The sequence below is a fragment of the Xenopus tropicalis genome, chromosome 2 (assembly GCF_000004195.4).
Source record: "Xenopus tropicalis strain Nigerian chromosome 2, UCB_Xtro_10.0, whole genome shotgun sequence".
In the NCBI taxonomy this organism is placed as follows: Eukaryota; Metazoa; Chordata; class Amphibia; order Anura; family Pipidae; genus Xenopus; species Xenopus tropicalis.
The window spans coordinates 64784055-64804228 of NC_030678.2; the positions used below are offsets into that span (position 1 = coordinate 64784055).

The window sequence follows — 20174 nt, forward strand, 5'->3', positions numbered from 1 at the left end:
GACAGGGAAGATTTTCAAACTGCTGCCACTCTTAAAGCTTTGAAGCTACAATCCCCAAACTTGAATAACATAATCATGGTGTATGAACCCTGAATGATATTTGTTGGATGACCCAGTGGGAAGAGCCAACAATAGGCAATCAAATTTCACCAATTGACTTTAATGGGGAAATTTAAACTGCTGCTAAACTTACATCTATGAGGCTACACTCACCAAACTTGAATCACATGGTCAAATTTAGAAAAGTGTGTTGGGCCACTAACAGCCAATCAGATTTCATCCATTGAATTTCATTGGTTTACATTTAAAATGCTGTCATTCTCACACTATTTATGCCAGGGTGCCCACTGGGTGACTTCGACTAGAAAAAGTGGGAACACCCACCAACCACAATTCACCTATTGACTTTTACTGGTTCAAATTTAAACTGCTGCCGTTCTTTAACTGTGAATCCTAGGGTCCCTAAACATTGCAGAGTTAGTCACTGGGTAACTGCAGTTCCAGGTTACATAGTTACATAGGGTTGAAAAAAGACCAGAGTCCATCAAGTTCAACCCATCCAAGTAAACCCAGCACACACAACCCACACCTACTAATCTATACACTCACATACATAAACTATATATACAACCACTAATAATAACTGTAGATATTAGTATCACAATAGCCTTGAAAATTCTGATTGTTCAAGAACTCATCTAGGCCCCTCTTAAAGGCATTAACAGAATCTGCCATTACCACATCTCTAGGAAGGGCATTCCACAGCCTCACTGCCCTCACCGTGAAAAACCACCTACGCTGCTTCAAGTGGAAGCTCCATTCCTCTAATATAAAGGGGTGACCTCTGGTGCGCTGATTGTTTTTATGGGAAAAAAGAACATCCCCCATCTGCCTATAATCCCCTCTAATGTACTTGTACAGAGTAATCATGTCCCCTCGCAAGCGCCTCTTTTCCAGAGAAAACAACCCCAACCTCGACAGTCTAACCTCATAGTTTAAATCTTCCATCTCCTTAACCAGTTTAGTTGCACGTCTCTGCACTCTCTCCAGCTCATTAATATCCTTCTTAAGGACTGGAGCCCAAAACTGCACTGCATACTTAAGGTGAGGCCTTACCAGGGACCTATAAAGAGGCAAAATTATGTTTTCATCCCTTGAGTCAATGCCCTTTTTTATACAAGACAGCACTTTATTTGCTTTAGTAGCCACAGAATGACACTGCCTGGAATTAGACAACTTGTTATCTACAAAAACCCCTAGATCCTTCTCCATTAAGGAAACCCCCAACACACTACCATTAAGTAGATAGTTCGCGTTTATATTATTTCTACCAAAATGCATAACTTTGCACTTATCAACATTGAACCTCATTTTCCAGTTTGCTGCCTAGTTTTCGAATTTTGTCAAATCGCTCGCAAAGTGGCAGCATCCTGCATGGAACTTATAGTTTTGCACAATTTTGTGTCATCAGCAAAAATAGAAACAGTACTGTCTATGCCCACCTCCAGGTCATTAATAAACAAGTTAAAAAGCAAAGGACCAAGAACTGACCCCTGCGGTACTCCACTAACCACACTGGTCCAATTAGAAAATGTTCCATTTACCACCACTCTTTGTACTCTATCCTTCAGCCAGTTCTCTATCCAATTACAAATATTATGTTCTAGGCCAATATTCCTTAATTTGATTATTAACCTTCTGTGAGGTACAGTATCAAACGCTTTAGCAAAGTCCAAGTAAATGACATCAACTGCCATTCCAGCATCGAGGTTTCTACTCACCTCCTCATAAAAGGCGATTAAATTAGTCTGGCAAGATCTGTTACGCATAAAACCATGCTAGCACAAACTAATAGTATTGTGAACTGCAATGTATTTAAGTACCCTATCCCTTATTACCCATTCCAAAAGTTTTCCTACTACTGATGTCAGACTAACGGGCCTATAGTTTTCAGGCTGAGAACGGGATCCCTTTTTAAATAACGGCACCACATTAGCAATCCGCCAGTCTCTCGGCACCATGCCAGACCTCAACGAATCCTGAAAAATTAAGTGAAGAGGTCTGGCAATCACAGCGCTCAGCTCATTTAATACCCTGGGATGAATCCCATCCGTTCCTGGACCTTTGTTTACCTTTACATGTTCAAGTCTGTTTTGAATTTCCTCCCGAGTGACCCATGCGTCAGTAGCTAAATTACTAGAACTGGGCATATTAAAATGGAAGCCTTGATTATCTGGCTCGTCAGATGTATAGACAGATGAAAAATAAGAGTTCAAAATTTCAGCTTTTTCCCCGTTCTCATCAACCAACTTACCCCCCCCCCCGTGATAATAAGGTTCCCGAGCCTTCTTGCTTCATTTTTTTACTATTCACATAATTAAAAAATAATTTTGGATTCTTCTTACTCCTAGCTGCAATATCCCTTTCCATCTCTATTTTAGCTTGCCTGATAGCTTTTTTGCATGCTTTATTTGCTTCCTTGTACCTGATGAAAGTTTCCGCTGTCCCAGCTAACTTGAATGCTTTAAAAGCACGTTTTTTATTACCAACCTCGACCCTAACTCTTTTATTCAGCCATAAAGGTTTTGCTTTGTGATGCCACTCCTTGCTTACAAGGGGAATATACTGTTGTGTATACTTGCAAAGCAATGTTTTAAAGATGTTCCATTTTCCTTCTGTGTCTAACCCCATGAAAAGCCTTTCCCAGTTGACACATTGCAGAGATGCCCTTAAACTGGCAAATTCTGCACTTCTAAAATTGAGTGTTTTAGTTACTCCCTTATAGAGCTGTCTCTGCAGCATTATCTCAAAGGAGACCATGTTGTGATCACTGTTCCCCAAATGCTCACCCACACAAATGTTAGAGATGAGTTCATTATTATTAGATATAACCAGGTCAAAAATAGAGTCATTCCTAGTAGGTTCTTGAACCGCCTGAAATAAAAAGTTGTCATTTAGCATATTTACAAACCTACTAGCTTTTTCTGACTTAGCCACCCCATTACTCCAGTCAAAGTCAAGGTAATTAAAGTCCCCCATAATAACAACTTGACCCAGTTTTGAAGCCTCCTCCATTTGCAACAATAGCTGGGTCTCATCCCCCTCATCTATATGGGGTGGTTTATAGCATACACCAATGATCATTTTCTTTGTGACCTTCAGCCCTACTGAAATTTCTACCCAAAGAGATTCAACGTTTTCATTGGTAATGTCTTTATTACATGGCTTTAAATCTGACTTTACATAAAGACAAACCCCTCCACCCTTTTTGATCTCTCTGTCCCTCCTAAAAAGTGTATAACCATTTAAATTCACAGCTCAGTTGCATTTATCATCCCACCAGGTCTCAGTGATACCAATTATAAGATTATATAAGATATATAAGATTTTATTTTGCATATTTTATATTTCAAACCGTTAAACAACAGAAAAAAACAGGAAAAGAAAGGAAGAGGGGGGGGGTGAGGCTAAGGTGGCAGTTTTGGTTATACAGGATCAATAGTTTCTGTCCGACTAAGTGGGTTTCCTGCATAAGATCTGCCTCTGACTTTCGGGCAGTGTCTAGTACCATGGACCGTTTAACCTTGTCATTAATCCCACATTCCAGAATATTGCTTTTAGGCCGTGTTGAGACATTCATAGAACCTGGATATTATAAACTCCTGGAACGCCTTGTCTTTTCTAGTGTCACTAACTTCCTCTGCACCCATAATCTGCTGGACCCTATGCAGTCTGGTTTTCAGCCTGCGCACTCCACTGAGACGGCCTTATGTAGAGTGGCAAATGATCTCCAGACTGCCAAGGCCAAAGGACGCTACTCAGTCCTCATTCTCCTAGACCTTTCCTCTGCTTTTGATACTGTCAACCATTCTGTCCTTATGCAAATTCTCTATTCTCTGGCTATCCGGGATCAGGCTGCATCCTGGTTCTCTTCCTATCTCTCTAACCGCTCCTTCTCTGTCGCTCTTGCTAACAAATCCTTTTCCCCGGTTCCGCTTAGTGTGGGGGTGCCTCAGGGCTCTGTGCTTGGCCCTTTGCTGTTCTCCCTGTACACTCTCTCTTTGGGAGACCTTATTTCTTCTTTTGGTCTTAAATATCACTTTTATGCAGATGACATCCAGATATGTTTAGACACCCCTGCACTAACCACTGATGTTCAAACACAGATTGGTAACTGCCTCCTGGCTATCCCCTCCTGGATGAACCGACGCCACCTCAAACTCAAGCTAAAACAGAGCTCATGGTTTTCCCGCCCAAACATGGCCCTCCTCCTCCTTTCACCATCACTATTGATGGCATGACCATCAACCCTGTAAATTCTGCACGCTCCCTTGGGGTTATCTTGACCAGTCACTCTCCTTCTCTAACCATATTAATAACACTGCCAAAACCTGACGTTTTTTCCTCCGCAATATTGCCAAGATACGCCCCTTTCTTTCACAAGTAACAGCTAAAAATCCATGCCCTTATCCTTTCCCGCTTAGATTACTGCAATCTCCTACTAACCGGCCTCCCAGACTCCCACCTCTCTTCCCTGCAATCAATTTTAAACTCTGCTGCCAGGATCCTCCTGCTCTCTCCTAAGAGGGAACCTGTTCAGCCTCAATTAAGCTCTCTTGCATGGTTGCCTGTTGGTTGCAAAGGATAGCTTACAAAATCCTTCTGCTGACATTCAAAGCCCTTCACTCTTCTGCTCCTCACTACATTTCTTCACTAGTCTCCCTGCACGTTCCTGGTCGTCTCCTCCGCTCCTCTCAGAGCCTCCGTCTTTTTACACGATCCACACCCACTGCGCTCTCTCGTCTTAAACCTTTCTATCTCGCTGCTCCTTACCTCTGGAACTCTATCCCTGAATCCCTCCGTAGGGAACACTCACTAACTCTCTTTAAGAAAAAGCTCAGCTGTTACCTTCTGGAGCATTAAGACATTATTTTGTCTAGTCCTGCGCTTAAGGGCAAATGCCCATACCTGATGCACTCTTACCTTCCGGTTTGTGCCTGTATGTTACCCAACCACTTAGATTGTTAGCTCTATGGGGCAGGGACCTCCTTCCTACTGTGTCTCATACCACATGGCACTTTTTATATATATATTTATTGTATTTATTTATTATATCACTTGTCCTCCCTGTGTGTAATTTTGTATTCTGTAAGATTGTACAGCGCTGCGTACCCTTGTGGCGCATACAGGTACATACATACAAACAAAAGGATGAGAGGGAGAGCCACCTGGGATCCCTCGCATCTAAGTAAAAGAGGTGCATTTAATAAGCATGTGTTACCAACTGTTTCTTCTTTCCTCTTCCTTGGTGAGGCAAGGACAAAGAAAAGAGTAGAATTATTTAGAATTATATTATTCTTTTATATATAATTATATTATTCTTTTATATTCTATAATTATATTATTTAGAGAACATAACATATACACCCCAACATCATACCCTGTATCCTCCACCCAACCTGAAGACACATTTTCCCTAAACAATATAGTCAAATAGGGGAACACAGGCAGTTAAGCCCAAAAATGGAACAGTTAAGGGTGTACTAATTCTGATGCACCATCAAATCTATCCAGTAAGTTGAGGAACAAAAAAAAAAAAAAAAAAAGAGAGAAAAAAATGTATAGATACATGGCCCAGTAGTAATGCAAGAAGTAGGGTAAATTTTGAAATCAAATCAAAAGAAGCTTTGCTTCGCCTGAGATTTATGGCTCCGTCCAGGGCCAGGCACAATTAAGAGCCAATGGTCCAGAGTTCAACTCCAGTGTGTGTTTAATTCCCAGGATGGCAAATGAAAGTTAGTATACCAAGCCACTAGTTGAGGAATCCCTCTACAGTAAATTGCACAGCAGATGTCAGGAATCGAGGGCAAACAACAGGGGATTGTGGGGCCTTTGTTCAAGCCATTCCAGTGCCTGCTCTGGTCGTTCAAAAAAGTGAGCTCTGTCTCCTTCCATTAGCAGGGTACATCATTGCATATTCCAAGCCAAGATCTCTGAGTTGTGCTTGACTCCCATCTAGGAGCAAAGTTTTTTCTGTATAATAGACGAATAATCAGTATACAGGTAGAGGGATATTCTGGTGCCTGCACATTTCCTTCTAGCCTCTCTAAGGGCAGCGTCTCTGTAGTTGAGGAACTTGAGCAAGAAAGCAAGAATGCCCTTGGCAGAGCGCCGGGAGGGAGGTCTTAGGAGTACTCAATGTGCCCGTTCCACCACAAATTGTGAGGAGAATATATCTTGGCCAAGTAACTCTTTCAGCCAGTTTTCCGCAAATGATTCAGATTGGGCACCTTCGAATCTCTCAGGGAGTCCCAAAACTCCAGCACTGGAGTGGTGCTGTCGATTTTCCAGACCATGCGATCTGTCACTGTTTGCTCCTCAATTTTAGAGGTGAAGTTTGAGGTTAAACTGGCTTGGCATTGCAAGATAGCAGACATAAGATCTGCAGGAGTTGGTGCTGAGGGAGGGTCTCCAGTCTGTGGCTTCTCAGAGGCCGCAGAGAGTGGGGGAGATACACTTGGGGTGGGAGGAGAGGATGAAACTTCCTCTTGACTGTTGCAAGCATACTGCTCCATTCTTGAAGCTGCCTCTGTTGTGCATTTGTGTGTGTTTTTCCCCATTTTTAGGTATCAAGGGCAGAGGTATTAATATTATTAATGCAGTGGTGGAATTCCTGCAAGGTAGGGAGGATAATTGTGGGCTGGAGGGCCAACACAGGCCAAGGTGCACTGGTCTGAAAGGATTTAGATCAACTGTACAGCATACCCCTACCACAGTAGGGAATTACATCGTAGTGTTGATGAATGTAGGTTAAGCAGCTTTACCTAGGGTTAAATCAGGTTTAGTTTGTTTGCTCAGTGTGCAGCAGTGATATTATATGGCAGAGGCTTGTCACATTGTTAAATGAGCATGGGACACTAGCACCATGGTTCAGGGTCGGACCCGACCCTTGCCGACGCTCCCCTGCCTGACTGCTCCTCCCCTGCCGCGTTAAATGTACGTGCTCGGGGGGAGGACGGCGGGTGGGGGGCCCTGCAAGGGGGGTTAGGGGGGCCCCTGCGGGGGGGAGGGGGCGGGTTAGGGGACGCGCAGGGCACTTGGGGCGGGAGCCCCGGTGGGCCCTTCACCCCCCAGTCAGACCCTGCCAGGGTTGTAAAGATAAATAGCAGGAGCGCATGTATGTAAAAGACAAAAAACAAAAAACTAATAGTGCAATACATTTAGAATGTGTAATTCCTAAGTGAAACCATCAACCAAATAAAAATAAAAAAGTGTGTGGTGCTTTATTATTAATAAGCTGATACACCAAGTGCAGTAATGCAAACCGCTCACCAGATGGCAATACATGTATAAGATGTTTCCCAAACGAGTTGCAGCCGTATCAAAATGCAGAAGATAAACAGGTTCTGGAAAAAACTCAACGCATTTCACGTACTTTCGGTACGCTTCCTCAGGAGTCCAATAGCACCTCTGTGCACCACACACTTTTATTTTAATTTGGTTGATGGTTTCACTTAGGAATTACATATTCTAAACATATTGCACTATTAGTTTTTTGTTTTTTACATATATGCGCTCCTGCTATTTATCTTTATAAACGTTTGGGACCCAGTCAAAGGGGTTGATCTGAGGAGGAGCTGCAGGATCACCAGTATACGTTACAAAGTTTGTTGTCTTCACTAAACACGGAATATCATCACTGCAAGATCGCTGAGGATTGGGTATTATATATATACCACACTGCACTTTTTTTTTCCTGCCAGGGTTTTAGGTGCTTTCTGCACTATTGGAGGGGGTAAGTCTATTATGGGGCAGGGATGGAGGGAGATTTACTTGGAATCCCCAGGAGCGCCTGGAGGAAACTGCTGCTCAGGAGCCCGGTCAGCAACGCCCCCCCCCCATCCATGTATGTTTTAATGTTGTGCTTTGTATTATTAATAATCTCCAATTGTGATACTTATTCCAAAACTTTATTCCAAGATTTCTTTACTTACGGTTACTGATATTTTTGTGTGGTGGGGCATTTTATCTTCTTCAGCATTGGCTCCAGATTTTCGCCTCTCACCAGTAAAGCGTCTGATCCCTGCAGCACGTGGTGGTGAAGTCATTATACAGTGTAATCCACGAGCCGCACCTACGCCATTAATTTTGTGGAGCAAGGGGACCGAACTTTTGTTTAACAGCAGCCGGTAATTTTGCAAAGAATTGTAACCTTTCATACAATCTAGTCTAGTGAGGTCAAAGGTAAATTAAAGTAAGATCAATGTAGTACTAGCACATTGCATGTTTTGAATTAAACTAATGCAAATTAAATTGGTTGTGTTTTTTCAATGGCTATTGCAAAGTGACTCTCTCTCCTTTACATTCCTGCAGAGTAACTGTCACTGCAAATGGGACATTAATCCTAAGGAACATTTCACGCTCTGATGAGGGGAAATATACCTGTTTTGCTGAAAACATAATGGGAAAATCAAACAGCACTGGAGTTCTAAGTGTTAGAGGTAAATTAAAATCCTAACTAATCATTCTAAAAATATGTGTACCAAATAGGAGGAGTTTTGAGCACGTAAGCATGGATGGAAAAATACGTTTGTGTTATATGTTAAGTATGAATCATTAGCATTATAAAAAAAGCAGTATGCATTAAGAGCTCTGAATTTGTTGTTTCCGTTCAGAAATACTGTAGATTTAAAAGCACATTTAATGTTCTAAAATAATTTATAATTAGGGCTTATTTATTACAGAAGGGCAAAAAATCAGTACAATTCACCATGGTTTTTTTTTGGTTTTTTTTTTTTTACACAAAAAAAATTCTTTCCTAGCATTTTAGCTTGCTTGCTATGCTGCAATGAGGTGCAAAAGATTTCTTACGGTGTTTTAATGCTCTGGTAAATGCACTTGTCCTCCTTCTTTGCCCATCACATCGCAACTTCCCCCCACCCCGGACTGCGCATGTACACCAAAGGGGGAAGGGGAAGGTTGCCGACCGGGTTGCCTAGGGCGCCCGGTCGGCTTGGCCCGCCCCTGAGTTCCTTGTTCAAATGTAAGTGATTGATACAGCCTAGAAGCACTATTTTTTGTTTGCTGAAGGACTCTATTAGTGCTGGTTTCCCCATTTACACAAATTGTACTGTGCTATGTATGTTGAGGCAAGACATAAACTGCATGCTAACAAAGAATTTAATAACAAAACTAAACCATGCAGACCTGGGCAGAAAATGAAAGCAGGCAGGCAGGAAACATTCCCAAGTTCAGACACAGGGTCAGGATAGGCTGCAAGTAGACTAAGAACAGGCAGACAAACAGAAATCAGAAACCAGGTATTCAAAACCAATGGGGACAAGAGCATGGTAGGAACCAACTTACAGGACAGGAACTCAAAGCTTCGACAAAGCAGATGGACAATTGGTCCAGCACACTGGGTCAGGTTTCATCTCTGTAAGCAAGAAGGATGGTGGTCTTAGGCCCTGTATTGATTACAGAGGTCTGAATAAGATAACTGTTGAAAATCGTTCCCCCCTTCCCTTGATCTCAGAGCTCTTTGACAGTGTTAAGGGTGCCTCTATTTTCCCTAAACATGATCTGAGGGGTGCATACAACAATTCGGATTAAGGAGGGGGATCAGTGGAAAACGGCCTTTAATACTCGTGATGGACATGAATTACATGAATATTTGGTAATGCCTTTTGGTAACGCTCCTACAGTCTTCCAAGAAATTGTAAATGACATTTTTTTGTGACCTTCTAGGGCACTATGTTGTAGTATACCTAGATGATATTCTATTCTTTTAATTCAGAAGATCATCGTTGCCACATTCAGGAAGTACTACAGAGACTTAGCATCAATTATATGCTAAGCTTGAGAAATTTATTTTTGAGGTTCCTTCTGTTCATTTTCTAGGGTACATCATTTCTCCCTCCAGAGATGGAACCAACCAATGTAGAAAGAATTTTGAACTGGGTTCAACCCCTTTCTTTACGTGCCATTCAAAGATTTCTGGGTTTTGCCAATTATTATAGACAATTCATTAAGGGGTTTTCCCTCCCTGGTGGCCCCAATCACGGCCCTTACTAAAAAGGGGGTTAATCCTAGTATTTCGAAGCTTTTATTTCCGCTCCAGTTCTGTGTCACCCAGATTCTACTTTACCTTTCCTCGTTGAAGTTGAAACTTCTGAGGTGGGAGCTGGAGCAGTATTGTCACAGTGCCACCCTCTTTCTAGTAAGGTTCATCCTTGTGGGTTCTTTTCAAGGAAATTCTCCCGTACAGAGGCTAATTATGATATCGGTAACAGGGAACTGCTGGCAGTTAAATGGGCCTTTGAGGAATGGAGACATCTGTTAGAGGGAGCTAAACATCCTGTTACTGTTTTCACTGATCATAAGAATTTACTGTATATTGAATCTGCTAAACATTTTAACAGGCAAGATGGGTTTTATTCTTTACCCGTTTCAATTTCATCCTATCTTATAGAGCAGGGCCCAAGAATTTGAAAGCCGATGCCCTTTCCAGGAGTTTTGTCTCTAGTCCTAAAGAATATCTTGAACCTGACACTATTGTCCCTAAGGAAGTGATTGTGGCTGCCCTAAGTCCTGACCTTTTGGCCTCTCTTTCTGAGGCTTATGTTAAAGGCACTACATTTTTTTAATTACACATATATATATAATCACTATTCTCCCCATGTGTCCTTCTAGCGCTCAAGTGTATTGCTGGCTCTGTATTATGCAGTGGCTCACGTCTCAGTCACGTCTGCTGCCACTATATAGCATTTGATCACTACTCGGGTAGTCACATAAGGGTTTTTAACCTAATTGGATTTCTGTTTGGTGTCTGGTCTGTTGGACTGAATAGCTGTTTTTAATGCAGATCATTAAAAGTTAAATGTTATAGTACTAAACTCTGCTTTATTAATAAATATTTAGCAATCAGCTGGGTGGTGCCAGTATTGGGTTTTTCTTAGCTAAATCTCTAATTTTTGAAACAAAAGAAAGAACTTCAAGGAAAGGGAAGGGACCACTGCCATTGACTTCTACATGAACTATGTAGAAAGAAATATAGGCAGGCACTCAGATTCCCAGGAAGTAGTATATCAAACAGCAGCAGTCAAATTAAATGTAAAAAAGTGTATTCATTTATTTAATCCATATATAAGAAAAACAAAAGCCTTACGCGTTTCATACCAATAGGGTACTTAATAATAGGCTGACTAGCAATTACAACATACACAGTATTTAAAGTCAAGGTGGCCAATGGGGAAGCCCTAAGGTTGGCCAATCACAGACATCATGTAATTATACAATTAAATGACAGGTTGTGAGGAGTTAAACGGTTTTATATAAGGATTTAAGGTAGATTTCGGTTGTGAGAGTGAAAATCCAATATTTTAAGCAGGTTATACATAACAAGTTACATCATAATCAAAGTTGAGACCATTCGGTTGTCTAGTTTTGAGAAAAAATATCGATTTGGTTTCCTTTCTTATTAAGGTCTGAATTATGTCACCCCCTCGAGGATCAGGGAAAACTCTATCAATCCCTATGATGTTCAAATAGGACAAAGATCTATTGGAACAATCATTAAAGTGCTTTGCTACTGTAGTATAACAGGTTACATTAGTGATGTTTAAAATGTGCTCTCTGATTCTATCCTTACGTTTTCTACGTTTGGCCCACATATTGTTTTTTGCTTTTTGCATTTAGTGCATGTAAGTAAGTAAATAACATACATTTACTAATCCATGAACGTCCGAAAATCGTCCGAATGCGTTTTTTTCGTAATGATCGGTATTTTGCGATTTTTTCGTAAATTGTCGCAACTTTTTCGTAGCCATTACGACTTGCTCGTAAATTGTTGCGACTTTTTCATAGCCATTACGACTTGCTCGTAAATTGTTGCGACTTTTTCGTAGCCATTACTACTTGCTCGTAAATTGTCGCAACTTTTTCGTAGCCGTCGTGCCGAGTACGAAAGTTTCAGATTCATTCAAGTTTCAGTATCTTGACTTTCCTTGGGCCAGGTTGGAGCTGCAGAGTGCCATTGAGTCCTATGGGAGGCTTCCAAAATCATGCAAAGTCGCAAAGGTTTGCCTGCCGTTTACAAGCGCTCAATACGAAAAAGTATACGAGCAAGTCGTAATGGCTATGAAAAAGTTGCGACAATTTACGAGCAAATCGTAATGGCTATGAAAAAGCCGTGACAATGTACGAGCAAGTCGTAATGGCTACGAAAAAGTCGCGACAATTTATGAGCAAGTCATAATGGCTACGAAAAAGTTGCAACAATTTACGAAAAAATCGTAAAATGTTCATTTCCAATCCGATTTTTTCCAATTCGGATTTGTGGATTAGTAAATCAGCCCCTTAGTGTTGCAGTTGATGTAATGTTTGATATAATAAGTATTCATTGTGACTGATGAAGTGAAGGTTTGAGTTTTGACAATAAAGTTACAAGTAATGCATTGCCTGGATCCACATTTGAACATCCCTCTAGTAGTTAGCCATGTGTCAGTGGATGCAAACTAGTAGAAAACTTAACCATAGAATCAGAGAGCACATTTTAAACATCACTACTGAAACCTGTTATACTACAGTAGCAAAGCTACTTGGACGACCACACAATCCTTTACCTAGTTTCCTATGCATGTGCAAACAACAATGACATGACCAATAGACCTTAATTTAGAAATCAGTTGTTGTATCTAAATCCAAACTGCACTTTTGGTGTGCATAATGCCAACCCCTCTCTGCATATTAGCATCCATAAGAATACAGCTGCAGATTAAAGTAATATGGAAAAACAGCGAAATATTTGCCACAGCGTGTATGCATGGTGAAGAAAAATGGGGTCAAAGATTTAGGTACCCCCAAATACAAGTCTAGTTGAGTGGAGGAAGTACATGCATAAAGGATTCTGAATGTGTGAATCATTAATAATGATTGGATTCAACTGAATACTGAATACTGACAAAAAATCAGCCAAATATGAAATCATAATTGCATATTAAAATTTAAGAATATTAAAAACAGTGCATTAGTTGTGAACAAAAATATGTAGCATTCAGTTGTTCAGAACTTTAAATTCACATGACAGAAATGTTCAGATTCTGTTTGTCTTTACACTGGATTTGCCCAAATCCCAAAGACAAATTTTGGATTAGATAAATCCCTTATTAGTAAAACACTACAACTTGCAATTATAAGCATTCTAAATTTGGAAAATCAAAATCTGTAACATGGAAAATATTATTTCAAGCAACTTTGTCTCTCATTTGTGTTTTGCAGAAGCCACAAAGATCACTCTTGCTCCTTCTGGCTCAGACATTAACCAGGGAGACAGTATTACACTACAGTGCCATGCCTCCCATGACCCCTCAATGGATCTTACTTTCACTTGGACACTGAATGGTATTCCCATAGACTTCGAGAAAGAGGCACAAAACTATAGGAGAACTTCAATGGTAAGAATCTGAAATAGGACAGCATTTAGACAAACTCATAGCCCTTACCTGCAAAATTTGTATACAACATGTTCAATAATTATAAGTTATTTGTAAATGAAATTGCAGTTGAAAGCAGCTTGTCTGTCTTTTGCACTTTTTATTCAGTTTGCTAGACAGAAACATGGGTCAGATTCAATTTCAGAAAAAAAATATAATTGTTTTATCACTAGAGATGTAGCGAACTGTTCGCCGGCGAACTAATTCGCACGAAAATCGGATGTTCGCAATTTTGGGTTCGCCTTAGCTGGAGCCAAATTTTGACCTCTCACCCCAGAGCCAGCAGATACATGGCAGCCAATCAGGCAGCTCTCCCTCCTGGACCACCCCCGGACCACTCCCTTCCATATATAAACCGAAGCCCAGCAGCCATTTTACATTCTGCCTGTGTGTGCTTGTTGAGTTAGCAAAGGGAGAGAGCTGTGCAGGGATTTGAGGGACAGTTTAGGTAGCTTTGCTGACTAGTAATCTACTTTCTACTGCTCTGTATGTAGCTGCTGTGGGCAGCTGTCCTGTGCTGATCATCTGCTGTAACCCAATAGTCCTTGTAAAAGCAGTTTATTACACAAGTTTAGGAATGTAGTGTGATTTCTGCCCTTTACAGCACAAAACGCAACGCTGTGTCAACAACGTATTTTTCAGAGAAATTTTTGCCCTTGATCCCCCTCCTGCATGCCACTGTCCAGGTCGTGGCACCCTTTAAACAACTTTAAAATCAGTTTTCTGGCCAGAAATGGCTTTTCTAGGTTTTAAAGTTCGCCTTCCCATTGAAGTCTATGGGGTTCGCAAAGTTCGCAAATGTTCGCACTTTTTGGCAGAAGTTCGCGAACGGGTTTGCGAACTTTTTTGTGAGGTTCGCTATATCTCTATTTATCACATGAAAATTTCACTGAAATGTATGGAAAAATCTGGAATTGAAAATTCTGATTCAGGAAAATGTGGCAAATTATATCAAAAGTACTGCCTGGCGACTAAAAGAAACTATAAGTGCTCTCATTTTTGACCACAAAGGCTTGCTGTAGTGTTTAGTTAACTTCCAATCTTACCTTATCCCACATCTGAACTCGCAAAAGTTTTAGCTAATGCTTTGGTTTATGCATTAAAATGTCTTACACTACAATTATCTAATTGTATTTTAGAATCAATACTCCACCAACAGATGCATTAATCTCTTTGCTAGACTTTTGGGGTGTTGTATTGGAAAGCATAACACTGTTTTAGTTACACTTTCAGCTCTACCACACATGCTTCAAACAGCTCATACTTCAGACACAGCCTTTTCCATGCTGGATTTGCTTTAAAAGATGGGACTTGTAAATGCTAAATCACTAAGACATTTAACATGTTATATTCCATTTAACATGAATGTTGCTGATCCATATAACGCATTATATAATAATTTTTGCTGTGCCTTGACAGGATGAAGCTGTTGGGGATCTACATATTATTAACGCACAGCTCAGACATGCTGGAAAATACACATGCATGGCACAAACTGTGGTGGACCGTACATCTGCCATGGCATCTCTGCTCATTCGGGGTACCAATTTTGTTATGTAACCAAATCTATGGGGCTGATTTACTTACCCACGAACGGGTCGAAATGAGTCCGATTGCGTTTTTTTCGTAATGATCGGTATTTTGCGATTTTTTCGTATGTTTTGCGATTTTTTCGGATTCTTTACGAATTTTTCGTTACCAATACGATTTTTGCGTAAAAACGCGAGTTTTTCGTATCCATTACGAAAGTTGCGCATTTTTCGTAGCGTTAAAACTTACGCGAAAAGTTGCGCATTTTTCGTAGCGTTAAGTTTTAACGCTACGAAAAATGCGCAACTTTTTGCGTAAGTTTTAACGCTACGAAAAATGCGCAACTTTTTACGCAACTTTCATAATGGATACGAAAAACTCGCGTTTTTACGCAAAAATCGTATTGGTAACGAAAAATTCGTAAAGAATCCGAAAAAATCGCAAAACATACGAAAAAGTCGCAAAATGTTCGTTTTCAAGTCGGAACTTTTCCAATTCGGGTCGGATTCGTGGGTTAGTAAATCAGCCCCTATATATAATATCTATATCTATATATAATATAATTGATTATGGTACTACTAGAAGATTTAAATCACAACCTGCAAGCATTATCACCTATGTTGTAAACCAAGTGCTGTAAACAGTGAAGAAAGAAAGCACTAATGGTAATTGAAGTCATCAAGTACACTCCACTGGCAAAGAAATCTAAAAAAAAAAAATAATGAGAAAACAATAATACTTATACTGATATGAAAAAAGCTTCATTACTTTTTAAAAATAAAATGTGGTTTATATTATGTAACAAGTTTAACCCTTTAACCTGGTGAGTGGGCGGGGCTGGTCAGGGGGAGGCTGGAGACTAGCAAATGACAGGCACGTAGAAACTACGTCCTTGTCGTTTCCTATGGAGGGGCCCTGAGCAATTGTAGCATCTACATTCTGCGGCACTTTAAGCCTTTTATCCGCAAACTGTGATTCTGACTGCAGATTTCACTAGGCAAAAAAAAATCCCATTAGTTTTAATGTTTTTTGGGGGATTTTAGCAATTTGCATTTCGCATTGTTACTTGCCTGCTATATATTGATTTGGGTACACCACATAGTTTGGTAAATCTATGCATATTGGCCATCAAACTGGTTAGTAGACCCCTGACATTCAGATTTAGATTGTTATGTTCCAAAATGTGGGGTACATAATAGTGGAAAATGCAAGCTTTGTGACAGTTTTCAGAAATTTCATAAAAACTGTTATGTTTAGCATAGCTTTGTAGTTTAGTAGTTTGCAGTAGAAAGATGTATTTACCCATTTTTGTTTTTTTAGAATGTGTACTTTCAGAAAATATATGGTTTTCTAGGATCTCCATACTTTTAGGGGGTCTTATGGCACATAATACATATAGAGGATGCTTATATTCCAGTGGCCAGAGTGTCAGACCTTAAAATTCAAATGCGCTATTTTCATTTGGGTGCCTCTATACGCCACATAGTTTAGTAAATCTATGCATAATGGGTATCAAACTGTTAAGTAGGCCTGTGGCGTTCATATTTATAATGCTTTATGTTACGTTACAAAATGTAGGCTATAGAATAGGGTAAATATGCAAGCTTTGAAACTATTTTCAGCAGTTACATAAAAATTGCTATTCTTTTCGCCTATCACTAGCATCAAACTGTTCAGTGGACCCTTGGCTTTCATATTTAGGATGTTTTTTTCTTGGTACCTAATGCTATGTGGGAGATAAGGTGCTTGAAAGTGGAAGGTTTGATGCTATTTTCAGTTATGTCATCAAAACCGCCATTTTTGGGAAAGCATTGCGACTCTGTATTTTGGAGTAGAAAGACATGGGTGCCCATTTTGAATTCACCCAAATGTGTACTTCCCAAAAATATATGGTTTGAGGGAAGGGGGGGTCAACATTTTTTTGTGTTTTTATCCCACAAAAATGCAGTAAATGTATTGAATTTTCAGTAGCTGAAGTGATCTCCGGGGCAATATCTATGCACTAACTTCCTTTTAGGTTCTCAAAATGGTGATCCTATGCACAATGGGGATCAAACTCAGTGGTTTTCAGTGGTTCAGTTTTCAGTGGTCCCTTGGTTTTCATATTTAGGATATTTTTTCTTGGTACTTAATGTTATGTGGGAGATATGATGCTTGAAAGTGGAAGCTTTGAGGTGAATTTTCAGAATTCTGGTGCGGGGACGCCTGCCATCTTCCTTTAGGCGCGTGCACACGCCTCGGTCTGCCTTTTACATGCGCGCTCTTTGACACGCGCATGTGACATGCGCGCTCTTTGACACGCGCATGTGCACTCGCGTTGTGTCACTTGCCACGTGCATGACATCATTTTGGTGCAAAATTCAAATATTTAAAGCTCTCACTGTCCTGTATTCCTTGCCCAATGTAGGTCTACTTCCTGTTAGTTCCTCAGTGCGTTCTATGTATTGTTTTGTCATGTTTTGACTCCTGCCTGACCTTGACTACCCTTCTATTGCCGCCTGAACCGACCTTTGCCTGTTTTGACCACTCTGCTGGATTTCGACTTTGTACCGCGCTTCCTGATTGTTGCTGACTCCGACCTGTCCCTGACTATTCTGAATTGTTCCTCTACCTGCAACACCTTCGGTTCCCTTGCTCAGAACTCTCTCCTTGGGTCTCTCACAATAAGACCTGGCGGTATCCGAGTAGCGAAGGGCTCCTCCCAACGTGAAAGGCGGCTGTTATAGGCAGAAGTGTGAGCCGAGACCCTTGGCACCTGTTCTGAGTTTTTGGATACCGATCGTGACATTACGTTGGGCCTGATATGGATGCTGAAGGGGCTGCCGCATCCACTTCCTCTGAGGTGATCTGGGCAAATCTCCTCCAGGGTCTTGGGGAAGAAGAAGCCCAGCAGGACCAAATTATCCAGTGGCTCCAGAGACTATCTGTAAGGTTGGATGTGCTCCAGCAACAGCCAGTCGCTCCCGCTGCTGCTTCACTCCCAGGAAGCCAATCCCTACACACAGCTCCGGGAATGCTAGTGGTGGAGCCTAAGGTGCCATTCCCTGAGAAGTTTTCCAGGGAGCAAAGTAAATTTTTTTGTCTTCCAGGAGGCATGTAAATTGTATTTATGGTTCCTCCCTCGCTCTTTTCCCACTGAAGAGCTCAAAGTTTATTTTGTTATGACCCTTCTGCTTGGGGATCCACAGCTATGGGCATTTACTTTACCTCCCTCTGATCCAGCCCGTACATCCCTTGAATTCTTTTTTAAGGCCATGGCGATAATCTATGATGATCCTGATCGTTCTGCTTCTGCTGATTCTGCTATTCATAATCTCATGCAAGGTAAACGAAGGGTTGAGGATTATTACAATAGGATTATTGTATAGAGTTCCGCTGTTGGGCGGTAGAAACGGGCTGGAATGACACTGCCTTACGAAGTCAGTTTCGAGTGGGGCTATCTGATGCTGTAATAGATAGCCTAATTAATTTTCCCGCTCCATCCTCCCTAGACTCATTGATGCATCTTGCCATTCAGATTGATAGGAGGCATAGGGAGAGACGCCAGGAGAGAATTCCTGCAGCTTCCCCACAAACCTTTCCTGCAGAGTTCTTATCCAAACCCGAGGTGGGTGCCTCTAGGCCCCTGGAAGAACCTTTGCAGTTGGGTTCTACCCACTTATCTTCTGAAGAAAAGGGTCATAGGCGGGCTAACGGGTTGTGTTTGTACTGTGGGGATAGAGGTCACTTCCGTGACACCTGTCCCAAAAGGCCAGGAAATGATAGAGCTTAATCAGATCTGGGGAGTTCTGCTTGGGCAATGTCATCTCTACTCCCCAACAATATTCTTCTAAACTCTTGATTCCGGTTCTTTTGGGATGGGATATGGGTTGTGTGGAAAGCTCGGCTTTCTGGGGCGGAAGGGAACTTTTTAGATAGTAACTTTCCCTGCAGACTTAGTATACCCACACTTCCTTTATTCCCCTCAGTCAAATTATTAGCTATTGATGGTACCTCTCTAGGTAGTGGGGTTATATCTTTCAAGTCTGTAAGTTGTTCCATGTCTATGAGTTCTTTCCATGTGGAATGAATTTCCTTTTTCATCATAGATTGCCCACATACCCCGGTGATTTTAGGTCTCCCCTCATTGCGTAAACACAATCCCCAAATTGATTGGCTGACTAATAAGATACTTCAGTGGGGAATGGATTGTCAATGGTTATACATGAAGCCTGGCCAAGTTCTTGCTGCAACCTCTTTACAGGGGTTAATGTCACGATCAATATCCCAAAACTCAGAACAGGCGCCAAGGGTCCGGTCTCAGCTCACGCTTCTTGCCTATAACAGCCGCCTTTCACATCGGGAGGAGCCCTTTGCTACTCGGATGCCGCCAGGTCTTATTGTGAGAGACCCAAGGAGAGAGTTCTGAGCAGGCAAGGGAACTGAAGGTGTTGCAGGTAGAGGAACAATTCAGAATAGTAAGGGACAGGTCGGAGTCAGGAACAATCAGGCAGCGTGGTACAAAGTCGAAATCCAGCAGGGTGGTCAAAACAGGCAAAGGTCAGTTCAGGCGGCAATAGAAGGAGAGTCAAGGACAGGCAGGAGTCAAAACATGGCAAAACAATACATAGAACGCTGGGCAAGAAATCCCCTTATTATAGGGAATGCTAGTATATAGTGCTAGATGGCAGTCCCTGTCAACCCTAATGTATTCCAACTTAGTGTCTTTCAAATACAAAGGTAGGCTAATCACCAAAGGGGCCAACCAAGAGTCTAAAAATGTACTTGTGTTCTCTGTAAGAGAATTATTCCCAGAGACAATAGGGCGGCCTCGCATCCGGGCTGTCTGTTTATGAACTTTTGGGGGGCAATAAAAGGTAGGTATGGTTGGGTGTAAATTAAGCATGAAGCTAAGTTCCTGATCAGATATAATTCCCTCATACCTGCCAATTTCCAATAAATTTTTGAGTGTATCCAAATATTCTTTAGTAGGGTCCGATCTCAAGATTTCATAGCTCCTATTATTTTTTAATAAATCCTTCACCATTTCCTTATAGTCTGTTTTCTCCATTATCACCACATCTCCTCCTTTATCTGCCTGTTCTATTTCAATGTAATCATAGTTTCTCAATTCATCCAATGCATTGATTAGATTAGGTGTCAAGTTTCCCA

General features: G+C 41.2%; 1 protein-coding gene across 2 annotated transcripts in view; it reads left to right on the top strand.

The window, feature by feature from the left end:
• cntn2 (contactin 2) overlaps window positions 1-20174 on the top strand; it is a 155242-nt gene that overhangs the window by 67447 nt on the left and 67621 nt on the right. For both annotated transcript variants that reach the window (XM_031896843.1, XM_018091567.2), the window contains 4 exons: window positions 8039-8189; window positions 8374-8501; window positions 13279-13454; window positions 14913-15033. In XM_031896843.1, the coding sequence (XP_031752703.1) occupies window positions 8039-8189; window positions 8374-8501; window positions 13279-13454; window positions 14913-15033 (576 nt within the window). The remainder of the gene's footprint in view (window positions 1-8038; window positions 8190-8373; window positions 8502-13278; window positions 13455-14912; window positions 15034-20174) is intronic.